Source organism: Talpa europaea, assembly GCF_964194135.1.
Source record: "Talpa europaea genome assembly, chromosome: 8".
In the NCBI taxonomy this organism is placed as follows: Eukaryota; Metazoa; Chordata; class Mammalia; order Eulipotyphla; family Talpidae; genus Talpa; species Talpa europaea.
In genome coordinates, this window is record NC_140075.1 from 91,353,552 (window position 1) to 91,369,956 (window position 16,405).

Consider the following 16,405-nt stretch of genomic DNA (forward strand, 5'->3'; position numbering starts at 1 on the left):
CAACAGAATGGATTTCTTGGCTGTAATTGTTCCCCTCTGTATTATTATAAATGATGTATCAGGTACCATTGACCGATTATCTGAACATCAGTTCCAAGACCTTAATACCAGGAATGAAAGATAACAAGAACACTTTGCCCCTTGAATTATTATCAGTAAATTTCTTTGGTTGAAAACAATACAGTTCTGTCAGAGTAAGTGTTTTCAAGCTGTCCTTCATTTTTGTAGAGAAAAAGGAGAGCAGAGGATTGAGGTGACCAGACACCAACAATAAATTTCCACTGGAAAGGATGAGGCAGCAAGGTGCAACAGAGAGAACATGAGATTAGAAATCACTCAGATCTTACATGTCAGAATCTTCAACAGTTAAATGGAGATAATAATACTAATTTTCTGAATTATAGGAATGAGCAATAATGATACACATTTCCTGACATATATTAACTGCTCCATCAAAACTGGTTGCCTTCTCATTCAATGGCTTTTGCTACTATTCATCATGGTATAATTCAAAGGTTCTATTGACATCTCCCAGTGATTATTCAGTTGAAAGGCAAAGGTCATTCTAGGATGAAGTTGCGATGATCACAGGATTTATTAAAAGGTTAAAAACTGTACTCAAAATAGTTAGCTGTCATCACATTATAGTACCATCCCAGATATGATCTAGAAATAAAATTCAGAATTAGTTTACTCAGGTCTTTCAAACATATGCCTGAGTTTCTTGATTAAAAATACCAATACAAGTAGATGACTGATGCCAAATTAGCCAGTTTTGACAAATCCTCAAAGGACTTGGACCCTTGCTCCAATATTGACCCCTTTTCACATTAAGAATAAAAAATGGGGCCTCCTTGGTGGCATAAGGGGTTAAGACGCAACCTACGAAGCTATGCACAGCCACTGCAGCACCAGCTCGATCCCCAGCCAGGGAGCTACCCACTTGGTGCAGCAGACTTCTCCTGCCTCACCTGCTGCTCCCCTCAACAGTGTATTTCAGTTAATCTGCCTGTTCTGTTCCCCACTCTGTCTCTGGTGAATCCTCTCACTGGCCCCCCCCCAACACCACTGGCCTGTGCCCCAGTTTTGGTTGCATAAATAAAATAAATCATAAAAAAAAATACAAAATGTCCTTGCTCTGGACTAAAAAGTATAGCCTGGAATACCAGTGTGTGGATTCACTTGTCTGTTCTGCATCCTAAGATACTATTTCCGAGATCCTAGGCAGGCTTTTTATTATCTAAGTATATCTTCAAAATTTTGCAGATACCCTTAACCTACTCCTATGCAAGCACCCTCAATTCTCTGGCTCTAATTCATTTATCTATCCAACATACTCACTTAACCAAATCTAAGCTCTGGTTAAATACAATGTTCACCTCCTTCTAAATCTATATACCTTTGACTAAACATAATTGAAGGAAAACACATAATCATGCCCAGAGATACTAATGAAATATATGATCACAGGCCTCTTATGGATCTTATTGCTGCTCAGCAAATCTACTAAATTCCCCTTGTATACTGACTGCTCCTCTGTCTTAAATTACACCTCATACCTATTCCACCTCCTGGCACCTTCAACACCTCTTCCCCTTCACCATTCCTACTTTCCATTGATAATGATGTTACCAATTTTAGTGAGAAAAGGAGACCAATCAGAAGGTTTGCACTGTAAATTTATTTACTTGTCTGTCTTTCCCCCTTATGGTGATGTGAGGTAAGGAACTTTGTATATACAAGACCTAGATACTGTGTTCAGAATTTTTGGCTCAAAAAAATTGATAATATAAACGAGGGGCGTAAATTTTTCACAAAGTCATGAAAACGTTCATGTTAAGAAACTACTGCTCAAGGCTGAAACAAATGTCTGCTGTCTCCAAGTTCAATGCTCTCTAGTCCCAATTCATTCTGATATTATAGTATTATCATGCAGTCTCAACCGCTGTTTCCCAAAAGTTCCAACCAAGTTTACTTGGTTAAAAGTTAAAAGGCAAAAAAAGAGAGAGAAAAGAAAGACCAAACCAGCAGGAAATTATAGCTCTGAGACATACAGCAGGAGAGGGGTCGGGGAGAGGCCAGGACAGGGGAGGGAAAAGCACATGGACAGAGGTGATGGAGCACAGTGATGTGGTGGTGGGAGATTTATGGGGACTACACCTGAGGGGAGAAATAAAATGTTGTACAAAAATGAACAACAATGTAAGAATATAAAAAAATAAATAAAATTCTTAATAAACTTAAAAAAAAGGGACATGATTGTACCAGGGTTTCAAAACTTTCCTAGAATATTAGCTTTGTAGCAACAGTGCGATGATTACTTAATGGCATAAATATTTTATTTCTATTGAACTTTTCATATTAAATTTACAGCTTGCATGAATAATAGGAAGTAGCTAATATATACCATTCATGTCTACATTATACAATAGTTTTTTTTCAGTAATCTGTTATAGATGTGAAAAGTGTAAAAGAATCTCAAAATAAAAGTCAATTTAAAATAAACATTCCTGGGCCTCCCCAGTGGCGTAGTGGTTGAGCGCTGGGTTGAGAAGCTGCCCGAGGCCTCGGCAGCGCCGGTTTGATCCCTGGCTGCTCCCCGGCCACCGGAGGAGGGTCCCACATGGCGCGCAGACCTCTCCTGCCGCCCGCTGCCCCCATCAGCAGTGTACTTCGGTCCTTCTGCCTGTTCTGCTCCCCACTCTGGCTCCGGTGAATTCTCTCACCCTCCCACTCTTCTGACTGTACCCAGTGCTTGTATAAATAAATAAATAAATCTTTAAATAAATAAATAATAAATAAATAAAATAAACATTCCTCTACAAATTCTGGTACTGAGAAGAGATATTTCGCTCCAATGCTTTTCACAATAGAGTATAGTTTTTCATATAAATTCTGATCTATCAGGTCCACAGTTCAAAAATCCAGTTTTCTGGAGTTTATTAAAATACCAATATTTGTAAGAATAAATTATGCTTTTAAAGATAGTGTGCCTGATGAGGAGCTCTGTGATTCTTATGTGAGGATGCAAAGATGGTGTGGAGGTAGATAAAGGGAGAGACATTAATTTGAAAAATAAAAGTCTATAGCAGCACCCTCGCCCCAATCACTCTATAAAATACTGTCAAATTTTAGTTTCCATAAATAGACCTCATAGTCACTGATACCACTATTTAATGTTCAAAACTGTGAGGAAAGTCCTCTTCTTCACAACTTCCCGCAGTAGCAAGAAATCACTCAAAGCAAATGAGAGAAAAAAATTCACCTAACACACATATAAATATGCATTTTGAATGAAAAAAGATACATAAAAGCATTTTGCTCAGCCTAGTCTAGTGTGAAGGTAAGAGAAAAGCATTTGAAGATAAATTGGATCATAAATAATAAACCGATTATATTTTACTTTAAAATATATCACTTTATGATAGTCAGCTCTTAGCTTCAAGTTTTTCACAGATGTTCCTCATTAAATTGAGAAAGTTCATCTCTATTCTTAGTTTCCTGAGAGTTTTTCCAGAGAGTTTATCATTAATGGGTGTTGTTTTTTGTCAAATGTTTTTTTCTATAACAACTGTATGACCACATGATTTTTCTTCTTTAGTGGATTATGGTCAATGGTTTCTGAGTGTAGAACAAGTCTTGCATGTGAAATAAATCCCACCCAGTAGTTGTATATGATTCTTTGAATACTTATTCAATTTTACTTTTGCCAAGAATTTTTACATCTGTAGTCATGAGAACTGGCCTATAATTTTTCTTTCTTGTAATGTCTTTTCTGGTTTTTGTATGAATATAATACTTGTCTCATAGAATTCCCTTTACCTTTATTTTTCTGGAAGAGACTGATTCAATTTATTTACTAGAGAGTATATAGGATGATTATTTCTCCTAGTGTCAGTTCTAGGTAGTTTGTATCTTTCAGGAGGTTGACTCATTTTTCCTGGGTTATCATAATTCATCAATTCAGTGGCAATAGAGTTGTTCAAAGTATTCCCTTAAAATGCATTATTGTCCACAGGAAGTGTTGTGATGGCTCTTATTTCATTTCTGATATTGATAATTTGTGTTTTCTCCCTTTTTTCTAGGTTAGCCTGGCTAAAGATTTATTAACTTTAACAATCTTTTCAAAGAACCATCTTTGGGTTATGGTGATTCTGTTTTCCTGTTTCCTATTTCATTGACTTCTGCTCTAAAGATTATTTCTTTAATTAAACTTGCTTTGGATTAAATTTCTCTTCTCTGTATAATTTTCTAAGTTAGAAATTTAGGCTACTAATTTTGTATCTGTCTTCTTCACTAATATATTTATTTATTCCTATACATTTCTCTCTAAGTGTTACTTTTGCTGTGTCCCACAAATTTGAGAAGTTGCATTTTCATTTTCATATAGCTAAAAAATATTTTGCTTATTTTAAAGCTTCTTCTTTGACCCATAGGTTATTTAGAAATGTGTTAATTTCTAAACATTTGGAGACTTTCTAGCTATTTTTTGTCATTGATTTTTTATTGAATTCCATTGTGGTCTAAGAACATACTTCATAAGGTTTCTACTCTTTTCAATTTGACTAGAATGATCTATCTAGTGAATGGTCCATGTAAACTTGAAAATAACATGTTCTGTTGCTATTGGATGGACTGCGTTGAATTTTAAAACAGACAAAGGATCATTAAACCTACATTCTAGAAGAATAGTCTATTAATAAATAGTATTTAAATTTATCCTAGATTTCCCACACACTGGGTAATGAGGAAAGGCAGAGGAACACGCAATATGGATCCAAATGTGAATACATTATTTAATCTTCTAGGAGATAATTAAATACACACATTTTCAGAAACATTCACAAATAAATAGTTCTATTGCACGCTTTAAATGGTTTTCACTTGTAAAATTTTTTCCAATGCAATTTGATGCTAACAGAAATTGAGCAGGTACAATACTATATGTATGAGTTCATTTATAAATAATAAAACTAATGTGACTTTTTCTATAATTATGATTATAATTGAAAGATTAAAGCTTTTCTGCTAGTTTTTCTTAAAAAGAGAAATAAGAAAAGACAGTGTCAAATGAAAAGAGGAAGACATTTCATATTTAGCCTTCCAAGAGATTATTTTAAAAATAACATTTCATCAGAACAACATCTAAGGGTATTTAAAAATCTTCATTTATCTTTTTTGATTGCTGAATAATATTCCATTGTGTTATATACCACATCTTCTTGATCCAGTCATCTATTTTTGGGCATTTGGGTTGTTTCCAGTTTTTACCTATTGTAAATAGTGCTACAAAAAACATAGGGGGAGTAGAGGTGTTCTTTTGAATCAATGTTTTTGTGTCCTTTCGGTAGATCCCTAGGAGTGGAATTGCCGGGTCATATGGTAGCTCCATTTTTAGTAGACTGAGGAACCCCCAGACAGCATTCCATAGTGGTTGGACCAGTTTGCACTCCCACCAGCAATGTAGAAGGGTTCCTTTTTCACTTATAGCATGAATATAGGGTAACCAAATAAGACATCAGTGTAAAAAAATAATGACAGTACAAAACACAACAAAGCAAAAACGGACAATTATAAATCAGACACATACTGTAGGGGAAGAGGCGGGAGAGGGATCAGAGGGAGGGAGAAAAGAGCACAGGGGACTAAGGTGATGGTGCACAGGTGCAATGGTGAAGGAAATTCTATGGGGACTAACCAGAGGGGAAGAGGGGAAGCCAATATTGTTTAAAAATGAACAATGATATAAAAAATAAAAAGTTAATTAAAAAAAATAAAAATGGTTGAGGTGGTTAAAAAAATCTTCATTTATATGACATCAACTTCTAATTAAGAAATAATTGGAGAGAGTGAGAGAAAATTATATAGAAAGGGGGATAAAAGCACACACTACTGATTGTAGTTTTCTATTGTAGCCCCTTTGATTATTATAGTCAATAAGATTCCAATCAGGATTTTTGCATTTTGTAAATCACTCTCTAAATGACAAAACATTCTTCACATATCTGGCTTATCTACTCAAAAGAATCTACAACAGCTGAATAAAGGGTGAAAAGTAACCTGAAAAAGCCAAGTAATCAAACTCTAATCAATTCAACAAAATTCGATCAACTAATTAACTGCATTCTAGTTTACCCAAACCATCCCACAAGTTATAATACTTTCGGTTCTGAAGTACAGCCTGGAAGAGTTGTTGAAACTCCCAATATATTGATTCTAAAATTAAAAACTTTCTATGAAATCTATTTATTTATGTCTTATCTCTATTTCTCTTATAGTTTGAGTTAACCAAATATTATTTCAATTGATATTTCCATTCAAACAATATGACTACATAAAAATGACTGAACAATTACTATTATGAATGTAAAGAAAAAGAAGAGTCACAGAGTAAACTTTTGTTTCTCAATTTAATGGATTGTGTTAAAGCAAAAATAATAATAATTTAAGTGACAGTTTAATTCTTAAGTGTGATAAGTCCTTTGAAAATTACCTTTTGTTGAATCATCCTCTATTGGCTGTTTGAACAACGTAATATCCTTGAAAGTGCATAGGAATAAGACCACCTTTTCATGTTCATTTCTTATTGGTGCAATTTGCATATAAAACCAAACAGGGGTTCCTGTAAAAGTAAGAAAGACAACACAATATGACACAGCCACACAATGTTTGGTCTTCTACCATCTGTCTTCTTTCAGTTGCCAACTGTTATGCCAGGAACCAGCATCAAAACTACAGTATTTCAATTGCTGAAAAGAGTCAAGCTAGCTTTGATTTTGTATCAACTGCCAATTGTTCAAAAAGTAAACACTTTTATTTCAACCCCAAGTAATAAAATTCTAAAAAGTAAAGCACTGGGGCCAAAGCACAAAGCAGGAGCATAAAGGCATTCTCCCCACTTAAGTAACGCCAGCAGCACCTTCAGGTGTGGGTCCTTTTACCACTGCTGCTCACATCAACTCCTTTTCATGATCTCACCAAATGTGACCACTCCTATGTGCTTCTCTCTTCTTGTGAACTTGAGAAGTGTTTCCCATTAATTTCAACAGTCATGCTTGAGGCTTCAATAAGCATTCCTCCTGGAGAAACCATCGATATTATTTTTTTTCTTTTTTTTTTGAATGAGTATTTGGGAATATTTTTCCTTTTTTTTAACTAAGGTAACATTGATTTACAACATAGCATGTGATCCGAAAGTGTAAGAACACACCTCTCCAGATGTGTATTACCATACCCCACTCACCACCAGGCACCAATGGATTATAGCAAAGAGAGATTTCTATCTCAAAACTCTCTCATCAGTCACATAGACTTATTGGATCATTTTATAGTTTTAACTGCAGACTTCTGTCAGAGGAAAAGGACATAAACAGCACTTAATGACTCGTGTACACAGAGGCTGAAGCCTGTAAGGCAAGGTTACGCCAACAAAAAGGAGACAGGTTCCCAGCCCTTAGGAGTCTCACACATCTCCATGAGCCATCACCTCCTACATCCCTCACTCAAAGCATGAGGTTCAACTGTCACCATGTTCTTCAAACCATAGTTCCTGCAGACTCCAGACAGTTTCTACGTGTCCAAGTCGTAGAATTTGGATAAATCAGGAATTGATATATTGTCAAATAATAAATATCTGAACACATGAGAAATGCACTTAAAGCAGTAAGTAGCCACTAGACAAAAAGCTGAAGGAATCAAAAAGACACATTTTGATCATATTATCTCCAAGTCACAGAGCAGTGAAGCCTCTCCAAACAGTCTCTGGTTTGGGTTTTGGGGAGTGAAATGTGCAGCTATTACTAGGTGACTCTAGGTGAGAGCTAACAGACTGTAAGTGGTTTCCAGTGGAAGCACTTCCATACCTGTGGCCCCAAAAGTCACAGAATAATGTCACCACAGAGGAGAATTTCTGTTTAGATAAGATGAGGAGATTTAATTACCTGGTTAAAGACGTCAGAGGATTAGAGAGATTTCTAGAGGAATAATCAGTTCTGAAAACCAGGTCTTTTGCAACTCCAGGGGGCCTATGAAAGGACAGAGCCCTTTCCAAAATTATCACAGGATGAGACAGGGACCTCAGAACCAATCACACTGTCTCCCAGAGAAGCACGTTCGTTGTTTTGTTTATTTTATACATGTATCCACTAACTGAGTGATGTACAGTCTTACAAGTCACCAGATGCAGACACTGACAGATACATGTCCTGTGGCTGTTTCAATACTCGCAGCTTTGAGGCAGCAGAGTCATAAACAGAGAAAGGGGCATTAAAATTTAAGTTGTTACCCAAGGTCTGTTAGAAATCTAAACAGAAAAAGATGGTGTTACATGTCAGTCCTGTCTATGAAAACAGCAACTTTTCAAATGTGGCATGGAGTTCAGGGCTGTTTTTCAAATTGTTTTGAGATAACAATGTAGATTTTTCTTCAAGTTGAGCTATAGGATCAGATTCATCTGAGAAGGCTGAGCACATGCTGAGTGGCTGGGGAAATAGCCATATTTTGGATTTGGGACTGAGGGGAATGAGGTTTAGGCAGAGAGGCCTTTCCCCCAGGAAAGTGCTTGGTATTGACTATTTGGAGTGGCTCCTCCATCACAGTTCTGCCTTTGTGTAAACAGAATGAGTCATTTTTAAAAAAATATTTATGTATTTGTGCATACAAGAGCTGGGGTACAGGCCAGAGGTGTGGGGGGTGAGAGCATTCACCAGACACAGTGGGGAACAGAACAGGCAGATGGACTGAAATACACTGCTGAGGGGAGGAGCGGGTGAGTCAGAAGAGGTCTGCTGCACCATGTAGGTACCTCCCTGTCCAGGGATTGAACATGTGCTGTAGTGGCTGTGGACAGCTTCATAGGCTATGTCTCAACCCCTTGCGCTGCCACCAGGGAGATCCCAGAAAGAGCCATTTTAAATAGTTATCCCTGAGCTAGTGTTTCTTTTCCAACAGCTGAAATAGTCCCCGCCATCACAGCAATGGACCCAAAAAGTGGAGGCTGCAGTCCTCCCTGGTAGCACAGGGGTTAAAGTCTCAGTGCTATCAAACTCTCACCAGCCACTGCAGTATGAGTTCAATCCCTGGCCAGGGAGGTGACCCACATGGCACAGAAGATCTCTCCAGTCTCACCCAGTGCTCCCCTCAGCAGTATATTTCAGTAGCCCCATCTATTCTGTTCCCTACTCTGGTGAGTCCTCTCACCTCCCCCATCACCACCTCTGGCCTACATCCCAGTTCTTATAGGCATAAATAAATAAAAATAAACCTTTAAAAAAAAAAAGTGGAGGCTTCAAATTGAAATGTCAATCCTGACCATGTAAATCAGACACCTCAGTCTTCCCATTTACAAAATGGTGTTTAACCAAATCACCTAATGGGAGTTTTAAAAGGATTGGGCATTCAGGCATTCCCAAAACAGTTTCCTACAGATACAAATTTTTCTAACATTTTAGAAAGTCATGAGAATATACATTTTTAGTTAATGTTCAAAAGCCTTCAGTTAACTATTTACAAGATATTTTTGGAGCTGCTTTTAAGTATAATACACAGATAATAACTATCCTTCGTATTAAAAAGGAAAAGAAAAAACCCAGGGCAGATACTACAGAGAAAAGATACTCAAGTTTTTATCTGTAAGTTATGGGCTATATCTCCTGCTGGCTCTACACATATATAGATGAAATATATCATTGGTAGATAATATATACATTATCCGAAAAGAACCAGACAGGCCTGAAGACAGATAATTATCTCAAGCCAGATCATTATTTCACTCCATTAAAGTAAAGCAAAATATCTAAACCACCTTGGAAGGGGCTTTTGGACGTGTAAGATTCAAGGTTATTGTTAACATGATTTAAAGTCATAAACAAAATGAAATTTCTACCACTATATTTTAGAGAAATTCAGCATCTATGGATTGGTTTTGTTTTCTTTAAAACTTTAAAATACGACAAAGATTTGTTTATTTTGCCTAAATACCAGAATGTAATGACCTCGGTAATATGGAATATTCTTCAATTATTTGCTAAACTCGGGGCCTACATCTAAGTCACACAAGGAGTAACATGCCTACATGAAAGTGAAATGGCGTTTTAGGATATGGGTTTGCTATGAATTAGCAATACATATTCAGACCCAGTGAAAAAGACTCAGAAAGCACCTGAAGCCTGACTTTTCTCGGTCAATGACAAACCAACAGACATTTGGCTGTGACTTCAAAGAGAAATACCTCTTCCACCTTGATTCCACAGTGAAAGCCAAGATGTTAAGACAGCCCTTCCACTAAAGGAAATGAACAGACAAAACTCAACCAAAACAAGCCCTAGAAAATAACTATAAAATTGAGGTTACCAGAGGTGGGGTACAAAAGGGGTTGTGCCACAATGGTCTAGGATAAAGACTCTGGGTGCCTTAGTGGTGGGTGTGGTATAGTAACAATACTTAAATCATACACAGTGTTGTCAACCAACATCACCTCCATGAAAAATACCACAAGGTTAAAGCAACAATAAAGATCAATGTTTCTTTACCAAAGTGCACCATTGTGAAGCAACACCTAAGGTTGTTATCTCTAAAATAATCCAGCAATTTAAAAAGAGAAGCCTAAATTCAATTCCAAAAATTCCACAGAGAGCAAATTTTCGAGTTAAAATGGAAAGGATAAATTAAGCTCCACAACATCCAACATAAACTGAACAATGAACAAGTGTTTCCTGTTGAAGCAAGAATGCTAGAATTTAATAGCTTTCAATTTCTCCTAAACACAATTGACTTTGCTATCATCTATGATTAACACCAAATAAATAATCCTATTCATTTTTTAAAAAGTTAATTGTAAAAGTAGCAAAAAGAAATGAGACTATCGAACGATAACAAATTAGAAAGGAGACTTGGTTGATGAGTATACTAGCTGGGTTTTTTGTTTGTTTGTTTGATTCTTTTTCCTCCCCCCACACTCTGCTAGAGTCCATATTATGAGATCATAAGAAATTATATAATGAACTGACTACTCACAAATTCCACAACAATCAATATAAATTTATCAGATATACACGGTCCATTCTAAAAATAATGACTACTTCCCGTAGCCTTCCACACAAAATAGTATAGCAAAAGACCAAACTGGTAAAGATTCCCCTCAAGTAGATGCCATGTATTCAGATAACATTATAGGTAGGTAATAATACATATCTCTGATATTAATTACTTTTTTCTTTAACCATAAGAAATGAATTTCTGTTATTTCTAGTTGCTGTCAGATAATTATGGGATCTTTACCACAAGCATTAATTACAAAACATTTTGCTGCCATACAAAAAAGTCACATTTAAAATGCACGATATTTTTTTTCTTCCATTCTTCAAAAGGTAGTTTTTCATAGGTGGAATTGGTTGTAATTTTCTGTCTAATTTCACCAGCAACACCTGCTCCTGCCAAGAAAAGGAGCAACATAGTTTTTTTTTTTTTTCTCTAAACTATACCGCAACTACCACTTACCAAAACATAACATTATTAAAGAGTTAGATCATCTTATTGATAACTTAGATACCTACTGTTTTTCTTGTACAGAAGAACCTCAAAGCAGTTTGACTCATAGTTGTCAAAAGTTTGCCTGACTTTCTCAATGGTCTTCTTATCAGTCAATTCCCCGTACATAAAACTGGAAGAAAAAAAACAATCCCATTACAGTTTTGTGTTGCTTTTCAAATGTTATACAAAATCCTATAGTCTTTGCGAAAGTTTTTAAATTTAGTTACAAAATATAAAGTTACTCCCACAAAATGCACTAAAACCATCTTTGATTATGATTATTAAACTTCTTGCTAAAAGTTAGCTTTAGATATTATTTTAGAGATAGAGTCATCATTTTATACAATTCCTATACAAAAAACATTTGGTTGCTAGAGTATAGTTAAATAACATGTTTTCCCAAAACACAGTTCAAAGTTCAAGTACCACAATACCTTAACTATGAATAACTGCATAATGTATAAACATTGCTGCTAGCTCTTTGTCTACAAACTACTAATAATTGATACACATTAAGATCAGTGAACAGTCACCTTACTTCTTTCAAAGTCTACCAGAATCCGTTACTGAGCATCTGTTAATTTGGTTCATGCACAGACAGCAAAGCAAGTCCTCGTGTTGCCTCTTTGTTTTTTTGTGATAAACCCACATGACATTTTACAAAATTAGCTATTGAAGCTGAAATTAGTGATCAAAGATTAAAGTCCATCAAAGAAATGAAAAATGATAATGCAGGAAATGAAATTCAAAATGAACATAAATGAATTCATAGAATAAGTGACTGTGGAAATGTTAACATAGCTGCCATTTGAGAGACTCTAGATATGGAGCCAGAACAAAATAAGGTGAATTATCACCATAAATCAGGAAAATGAATGTGATGAAAAGTGTCAAGGTTTCCTGGAGAAAGATCCCAATGAAAACAAACTTCATATTAAAGGAGCCTTAGGAGATTGTTTCCAGTAGTGAAACTGAATGGATAAAATACTTGAAGGGGATTCAAACCTAGAAAGAAATACAATCATTTTCTAAGAGAGAAGACTTTCTTTGTTCATGTTATATTATGAGAATGCAAATATTGTTCAACGGACTTGTGATGGATTTTTACAAAGAAATAAAATTAATTCTCAATTTCTAAATCACAGTGTACTGAATAATATGAATTTTACTATTATTTTCATTTCCCTGTATTTATAGCCACCTACAAGAAAGCTTTCAATGTTTTGACAAACATTAGTAAAGGTCACAGAACAATTAGAATTTTTTCCATTAGTATTAAGATCATATCACATGATTTTAATTTGCATGGTCTTGTATATGTTCCCATACCACACTGAGATAACAAGGCACCATATTCCATGTATAATTTTTTAAGATAGATATGAGTATGGTTAATGAGGAAAGACAAATTAAAGGAGATATACACCACTACTATAACTAGAGGAATATACAAAATACTGAATGAGCTTCTACTTCCCAGGGAGAGTTCCTAATGTTTGAAATTATTTTCTAAGAGAACCTCACCAAAAGTCTTAAAATGTACAAAATAGAACTCAATCACCACAAGCCTCTACAAAACTGTCCTTAATGCTTTCACACTCCCTGGTTGAGAATCTGGAACTTAGATAAATAGTTTTACTAGTTAGTGGTATTGTTGAGACCATTTCTCCCACCAGGAAAGAATATGGGGCAATGCCAGATTTCTGGACTCTGTTCTGAAGGGTCAAGTATGTCTCTACTATTGCTTTTTTTTCCCCCAGTTTTCAATGAGTCGGCAACTTGGCCAGTGGCAAATCCAAATGTGATAGGCCCTAAAACTTATACTATTTTAGGGGGCCTCTTCAAGGAAAAGAATACAAAATTATAAATAAAAAAAAAATAGCACAAAGCCTTGAAAGATATCCACTCAAGTGAGAGCCCCTGAAGAGTAAGGTTCATTATCCTCATGGGACATCTGCCATAAATGAATCAATCTAGAAAATTTATAACACACAAAGCATAGTGTTAGCAAGATCCAGAAAGACTAGTAGGACTCAACAGCAATTCTAATCACCACAGGAAATCACAGAGTAACTCAAGTCTATCTTATGGCAACCTAAGCAGCCAGAATTCTTGACACTGAGAAATGAAAGGAAGTAAATGAAGCTGGCCAAAGCTTGCCTGAGCACTGAGAAATCTGCATCCTGCATTTCAGTTACAATATTTCTGTCAGAAACAAGATGAGAATCTTAGATTGTCATTATAACAGCAAAAGCAGCAAACAAATCACAGACTAAAGTGACAGACTTCAGCTCCATCATCTTACAGTCAGAATAATACATGGAGCTTCAGTGCATTGAGAAGCCACTGTTCCTGACAAAGCCTGAATTTCAGCTCATGTGAGTTTCAAAAAAATCTCTTGAAGGCATTATAATATTATAATTAAATTGGAATTCCTCAGTTACAGGGCACAAGGGCACCATCCTTCCCCCTCCCGCCCCAAATAAAACATTTTTATTTAATATTGTTAAATATATTTTACAGACAGGTAAAGTTTTTAGTTAACCATTTTCTAATTAACTGTTATTTTTAATTAAAGATATTTTAAGAAAATATTTTTTAAAAAATTAAAAAAATAAGACAAGGGTAATGAGCTAACTAAAATGTATGTGGTCTTGAAAGAAAAAAAACCCATTTTACTCTTCTTACTAGATGTCTAAGTTCTGTGGTTTGATAAAATGAAATACAATATGCACAGCTGGCCAACAGGAAAAGAAAACATCTATAATATAACAAACTATTGGGAGGAAAATTATGAAAAACTATCTCTAATAGGATTAAAAATTGTTACAACTCAAATGTAAGAAATGAAACTAGTTTGGAAATTGAAAGAATAATAAAGCACTTAAGAAATACAACACAAATCTGATTCAGCTAAAATAAGAGAAGATGAAAATAAACATTTTTTCAAATAAATTATGAAACTGCTATATTTTTCTTTAGGTTAGCCTTCCCCCTGCTAAAACCACCTGCTCTAAGAAAACATAGGCACTTTTTAAAAATCCCAGATTACATTGTCCTTATAACAGCATATATAATCTGTATACTTTAAAAGAAATAGTCTTGACTTCTTACATTGTTTCACCCCTTATTTCTCACTTTAAGTATATTAAACCATATATTTCAGTGACTGAACATATATTTGAAGTGGTTAAATAATAAGAGCTATTTCAAAATGAACTATAAAAAATGTCTGAAATGTACTATCAATCCTTCCAAAGCAAGTGTTCTTTCAAACTATGAAAGTATTTTCATCCAAACCAGACTGGCTAACTCAGTGGTTCCATGGGTGTGGTGTATTTGCTTATCTGTTTGGCTTTTTCACATGCTGATATTGAATGTCTTTACTGGGGTTTCCTGCAGTTTAACACCACACTGTTGAAGTTCACCCAAGTTTTAGAAATGGTAATCACAAGGCTTTAAAAACTACATCTAAGGCCTCCTTGGTGGTGCAAGGGTTAAGACACAACCTATGAAGCTATCTGTAGCCACTGCAGCACAAGTTCGACTCCCAGCCAGCCAGGAAGCAACCCACATGGCGCCGCAGACCTCTCCTGACTCGCCCGCTACTCCCCTCAGCAGTGTACTTTGGTCAATCTGCCTGTTCTGTTCCCCACTCTGTCTCTGGTGAATCCTCTCACCCCCTGCACCTCTGACCTGTATCCCAGCTCTTGTATGCATAAATAAATAAATCTTATTTAAAAAGTATCTATAGATATAGATATAGGTGTCTACACATATATAGTTTTGTGTCTCTTATTGAATATCCTCTGGAACATATAACAGAAATATTTTTCAAATTATAGAAATTTAAGTGCCCTTTCTGTAATTATAAATCACTTCTACAAATGCCGTATTATTTACTGGAAAGAAAATAAAGTTAGACATACAGAAGCCATTGGTGCTGCTATATTACTGAGCAGTCATGAAATAATAGACTGGTGCATGTGGAGAACCACTTACAAACTGGGATCATTCCTGGGCAAGTCCTATAACCTCTCTGACTACTAGTTTCTCATCGGGAAAAAGATGATGACATTAACATAACTCAGAGAGTGAGGATTAAAAGGATAACATACATAAAGGTATAAATTAAAAAGTGCTGTACAATGAATTGTTCCCAGGAAGCTTCCCACAAACCAGGATAGAAGGTGCCTCCAGCCCCACCACTCCCTCATTCTCTACAATTGTAGGATAGGGTGACACCCCCATTACTGCTAGGCAGGAGCTCTGTGTCTTAAAGGAAGATGCACATCATTCTGTATTCCTTCTCTGTGAGGTCATAAGATTGAAGTATAAACTCACCCAGGGCTGCTCCTAGATAATACGGTCACTTCTCATGTCACACAATTAACAGGGGTTAAAATTTGGTCTTAGAAGTACAGGAGTTTTCCTTGGGAAGCTTGACTGAGCACTTGGCATCATTTTTTAAGATTTTACTTATTTTTTGCACAGAAGAACTGGAGTTCAGAGGTGCAAGGACTGAGAGGAATCACCAGAGACAGAGTAGGAAGCAGAAGGGTAGATTGACTGCTGAAGGGAGCAGCAGGCGAGACAGGAGAGGTCTGCTGCACCATATGTGGGTCAGCTCCCTGGCCAGGAATTGAACTCAGCCCACAGAGGTCATAGTGCTGAGACTTAACCGCTAAGCCACAAGGGAGGCCCATTTGGCATCACATCTTTCATGGATATTCTTTCCTTGGAAACTTAGGGGGAATGGGTGGCTTTGGCTTATAGCACAATTTACATATTTTTGGATCTCTTGTTCTGCCATCAAAATCTCACAAACAAGCCTTCTTATGATACTTAATGGTAAGGACAGATTTCAAAAGGACAA

General features: G+C 36.0%; 1 protein-coding gene across 1 annotated transcript in view; it reads right to left on the reverse strand.

The window, feature by feature from the left end:
• The window catches only part of KCNH5 (potassium voltage-gated channel subfamily H member 5), a gene marked incomplete at both ends in the record, with an annotated part of 246,631 nt that overhangs the window by 204,389 nt on the left and 25,837 nt on the right, over positions 1-16,405 (reverse strand). The window contains 2 exons of the mRNA XM_084241184.1: positions 6,494-6,622; positions 11,553-11,659. Of these exons, the coding sequence (XP_084097310.1) occupies positions 6,494-6,622; positions 11,553-11,659 (236 nt within the window). The remainder of the gene's footprint in view (positions 1-6,493; positions 6,623-11,552; positions 11,660-16,405) is intronic.